The sequence below is a fragment of the Seriola lalandi genome, unplaced genomic scaffold (assembly GCF_002814215.2).
Source record: "Seriola lalandi dorsalis isolate HSWRI2012SDOR001 ecotype SW California unplaced genomic scaffold, Sedor1 jcf7180002053065, whole genome shotgun sequence".
Classification (NCBI taxonomy): domain Eukaryota; kingdom Metazoa; phylum Chordata; class Actinopteri; order Carangiformes; family Carangidae; genus Seriola; species Seriola lalandi.
The window spans coordinates 262,379-267,655 of NW_019523618.1; the positions used below are offsets into that span (position 1 = coordinate 262,379).

Below are 5,277 nucleotides of genomic sequence, written 5' to 3' on the forward strand. Positions count from 1 at the left end.
ACGATGAATATGTTCAGGTTGTTGGCAGGACAAAAGACACTTTAAGACATCAGACTCTTGGAACTTCTGTGGGCATTTCTGGCTGACACTCTATACATTAATTGATTAATCAACAAATGAAAACATGCATTAGTTGCAGCCCTAATAAATTAACTCAAGTGTTTGATATACATGTGTCTCCTGTTGTGCATATATATATATAATATATACATATATATGTATATATTATATACATGTATAATGTGTTTGTTGAGTTGGTGAAGAAGATCCTGAAACTGTTTTGTCTCTTTTTATTTATTATCAACAGAGGACTTGCCATTATGTGGCAGCCACAGCAATAAAAAACCCATGTTACATTCATGTCTTCAAATCACATTGTCCCACACTGTGTCATACATGCTGCCGGTAGCAACAGATGATGGTCATGTGAGCCGGTTTTCAGTCCACTGCAATCTCTAGTTAGGAATGCTATACACTGACATTTTAGGAATACCTGAGAGAAGTAGTAGTCCATAATGACTACAGTCTGGTCTCCAGAAATCTTTGACAACTGACATTCAGATCACATTCATAAATTATATCTGTGTAATGTAGCAAGGAAAACAGTAATGTTTTAGCTCCAGTCACAAATATAATGCAGAAATCAAATGTCTTCTAATCATACAAATTATTTAAAGAAAAAAAAAAAACTTTTCAAAAAGCAAATGAGGGCACATGACAGACAGCATCCCCCCACCATCAACAGCAATACACTAAGTGGTGTCACAAAATTGCCCTGTAAACCTTAAACACTGATCAATATCAACACTTCAGCTTCAACAGCAACAAATGAAAAACAAATGCAAATGAAATTGTGAAGCCTTATTAGTTTATGGTCCTTTTATAAAACAGAAATCTATGTGTTATTACAAAGGCAATGGAAAGGGAAAACCTTTTATGGATTATGTGTTGGTGGTGACTGTAATACGCCACTGATGGAAGACTGGAATAAGCCCTATCAATAGAACAAATAAATGGAATAAAGTTGTATTTTATCATCACTGACTGGAAAATTATAAATCACTTTCCTAAAATACAGGAAACGTTTTTGTTAACTCTTTACATGGCTCTATGAAGCACAGACATTTACTGACATATATTTAAATGGTAAAGGCTTCCACTGCAACCCTGTTAAATATACAGCATGTGTGGAATCACCTGTATGCTCATGCAATAAAGCACACAGTTTGTTTTTAAGATATGAGCAGTGGTAAGCATTTCAGCATCAGAAAGGGGGGGCAACTATGGGTTACCATGGCTACGAGACCTGAGACTCAACGTCGCAACACTGAATCATTTAAACAGGCGCATTACAGTGCCAAAACAGAGACTCTAGCTGTGACCCAAATCCACCTTACAGACTTAGTTTAAGCAGGATATTTAGTATGTTGTGTGTTCACACTTGAAAAGCAACAAAATGAAGTAAACAGTTAGTGTGCATACAAAAAAAAAAAACCCTTCTATTCTCCCACAGTTCAATTCGCAAAGGACACACATGAAAAAATTTAATTGTGGACAGTGGTGAAACAGTCCAGCTACATTTTTGGAAAAAGGATTTTGCAGTCTCTTTTAGAACTGCAATGATTTGTTGATTAATCAGTCGATAGGTAGAAAATTAATCTGCAGGTATTTGGTTTCAGCCATGCCAAACCTTTGCTGGTTCTAGCTTCACAAAAATGTTTTGCTTGTTTTTTCTTTTATTATATATTTTTTTAGACAGAACAATCAATTGAGAAAATAATCTGCAGATTAATGGATAATGGAAATAATCGTTATATAATCGTTGCAACCCTGGTCTCTTTATTTGGTGGTGGCACTTCAGCGCCGTAGTTTGCTCAGCATCCTTAGGCACAAGTATTATATAATTTCCTGTGCATGTGTTTAGTATTTCTCTTCTGAACTGCTGGCAGAGAACACAGATCAGAAACCAATTTTTTAAAGATAAGTCTGGTGATATTCTCTATTTTACTATCAATAAATCCAGAACAAATGATAAAACCAGTCACAGCCCATTTACACCTGTTTACTCCTGTGAAATTTGTTAAAAACTGCAGAGGCCAGTTGTTTTAGTTTGTTTAAAAAAAAAAATAAAACAATACATTTATGAGCTGTTTTATTTAAGATTTATTGCGTTCAGTTGGAACGAATAGGTTTGGGTCTGAGTGCCACAGTCAGGGAAGAGAAGCAGAAAGTACTGGGAGATTGAGTTATCAATGCTTTGTTACTTTTGCTGTTATCATGGGATTTGTTGACAGCACGATAAATATAGAATGTCACCAGACGTATCCTTTAACAAAACCTAGTAAAACATAAGTCATACAGCATCAATTCAATGGTGGTAAAATGTTAAGCATAGATACTGATTATTAGGCTCCTTAGTGTCAAAAACCCATAGATATACTTCCACTGGTCCCTCATAGATACACGTCCATAGTGTTGAGGATCATGTGTCGACAGAGCGGGCAGTTGTGTTGGTAGATAGGCTGCCTCAACAGGATGTCTGTACAGTCTCTACACAAGCAGAGGTGTCTGCACGGCAGCAGCACCACCGTCTTGGTACAGTCCTGACAGATTACACACTTCTTCCTGTCCTCCTGCTCCTTCAGTAGAGTCAGCAGATTCTCAGCAGGCAGAGGTTTACAGTCTTTGCCTGAAGATGACTGCTTCTTTAGTGGTCTGTCTGTACTGGAGGAGGGGAAAACTAAATCCAGCATCTCCATCTGGTGGGCTCCATCTCCTGCTCTTCCATCTGGTGGGCCCCGCCGCTCCTCGCCGGGGTCACCGTGGCCTCGCACTCTGTTGTTGTTGTACCTGTGGAGGTGTGTCCTAAGCACCAGGCCTAGTTGGCTGCTGTGTCGCGTCAGCTGCTGCCAAAGTCCTCTCTCCAGTAGGTAGAGGTGATGGAGTATCCTTTGCAGGCGTTGCACGTTACCATGTACCACATGTGGGGCGCTCCGCAAAGTTGAGGCAAGGTGGTGTAGAGCCAGAAGCAGTCTGCGCAGAGCAGGAAAAGAACTGATGTAATCCATAATTCGCACGGTAGCCTGCCGGGTCTGCGCTGGGTTCAGGTAAGCCATGGTAGTCACAGCGATAGTGACTGTGAGCAGGAGGCCGTAGATGTTCAGTAGGAAGATGCTGATGAACATGTGCACCAGTGAAACCAGAAAATCCAAAACCAGCTTACAGGGCGACCACAGGAAAGCTGATGTCCCAACCAGGCTGCTGTACAGAAAAGTGAGGGAGGTCAGCGTGAGCTCCAGCACCTTCTGCAGCGGGCTGGAGACTGTCTGCCACACACTGACCACCGCCAGGTACACATTCTGAGTGGCAATGAGTGCAAAGTTTACCACCGTGTTAGTGAAATAGACCACCAGGCTGACAGCGATGCCACAGCCCTCCAGCACCAACAGCAGACCTCGACACAACTGCTCCTTCCCCCGGAAGAGGACGTGAATGGACAGGTAACCCACCATCTTGAGGCTCTCTAGCAGCCCCTCCAGAGCCAACACCAAGCTCCCTAACATGGTGACAGTGCTGTGGGCGACGTTGGAAGTCGCCTCTGCCATGGACACCAGGCAAAAGACGATAAGGTTTCCCAGCTCCAGCACTGAGGCGAGGAGGAGGTTGGGCAGGCTGTTTATGAAGGCGACAACCCCCAGCAGAGTCCGCACCACGGTGTGGACGATGAGAAAATTCAGGTCCAGGAGTAAACAAACGGCGTCCAGGCATTTTCCTATGGTGGAGATGACAACGTTCACCAAACCCATGGTAATGTATCTTCAGCTTATCGATCTTTGTTCACAGGTGGTCTCCGTGGCAAAATCCATGTCTTGATTATTTGCTCAGAGTGAGACACTCGGACGTTACATCTTGTTCAGGCAGTTAGCTCGTCCCGTGTGTTAGCCGAACCCGCACGCCATTCCTCGTTTTGTTAAACGATAAACTGAATTCATTTTCATTTTTGCTTCATCTTTGCTCGGCTAAAATGACGAGCTAACACCGTAAACACACGCGTTAGAGAGAAGCGGATGTTTGGTTTCAAAAGAGAGCCAGGAACTTCCGTTGATTTTCGGGGTTTCGCTTCTGCTCTCCGTTCAGAAAATGTTCCAGAAACTATTTATTATTCAGGCAGTCATTTTACAAAAGATTTAATGTGCAAAAACAAACAGGCAAAATCAAGAAAGACGAGGAAAAACACACAAAAAGCGTCAATATGTTTGCCGTTTTTCCCTTCGTCGCCATGTTTGTTTTGGTCGTGTCAGCTGACCTTACTATTCTCTTTCCGGTGAGTTTTACAAAATAAAATAATTTATTTATTATTATTATTTATCCATATATTCATTTAGTTCATTCACAGTATCGTGCACTACAGTAAAGAACACTGTTACTGAATGAAATGCATATTAAACTGCAAGTGGTTCGATTAAAAAAAAAAGTTTAGTTTATAGTTATGACTATGGACTGATTCTCTCTCTCTCTCTCTCTCTCTCTCTCTCTCTCTCTCTCTCTCTCTCTCTCTCTCTCTCTCTCTCTCTCCTGTAGATGAGTTTAGTTATGTTCAGTTAATTTCAAGGTAAGGTGCAGCATATAAACTACACACAACAATAAGTAGAATTACTGTTATTACTGCTGCTGCTGGTACTGCCTAATAATAATATTGAAAATGATAATAACGTGATGAGATACAGCAATAGTCCCAATAGTATAATAAAATATATCAGTAGTATAATAATGACATTATAGTATTGAACTGATATAGTGATCCTTTAATAATGAATAACATAACAGTTATATTGACACTGGCAACAGCTGTACCAATAAAACTACAATAGCGTGGAAGCTGATTCATCATCAGCTGATGACATTCTGTGTCTAATTTGGAATTAGAGTAGCTTTTTTGTTTGTTTTTAGGGAATTCAAGTGTTTTGATTAAAAAAATAGATTTGATAAATAAAAATTTTTAAAAATATAAATCCCTGTGTGTGTGTGTGTGTGTGTGTGTGTGTGTGTGTGTGTGTGTGTGTGTGTGTGAGTATTTTCCAATGTCCCCAACCCGTTCATGATCTCACTTGTTGAGCTATTGTCTCCCATTACCTCAGTACCACTTCAATGACAATGAAACACAAAGTTTGCAGTCCTGAACAATATTTCCTTCCTTGCCTTGTGCTTCATCCTCCCCATCTGAGCTGCTCAGCACTGAGCTTTTTTTTCTTGCAAAGATGAACTGCATAGAGTCAG

The 5,277-nt window shown here is 40.6% G+C and overlaps 1 protein-coding gene across 1 annotated transcript; it reads right to left on the minus strand.

Annotated features, from left to right (window-relative positions):
* Nucleotides 1-276: 276 nt before the first annotated feature.
* rnf26 (ring finger protein 26) lies at nt 277-4,298 on the minus strand. Its single transcript, XM_023400857.2, has one exon. The coding sequence runs from the start codon at nt 3,804-3,806 to the stop codon at nt 2,454-2,456; it is 1,353 nt and encodes a 450-aa protein (XP_023256625.1). The 5' UTR covers nt 3,807-4,298; the 3' UTR covers nt 277-2,453.
* Between the last annotated feature and the right edge of the window lie 979 nt (nt 4,299-5,277).

Bases quoted from the DNA above. Each gene is read 5' to 3' on its own strand.
- rnf26 (XM_023400857.2), bottom strand. From the start codon at position 3,806: ATGGGTTTGGTGAACGTTGTCATCTCCACCATAGGAAAATGCCTGGAC.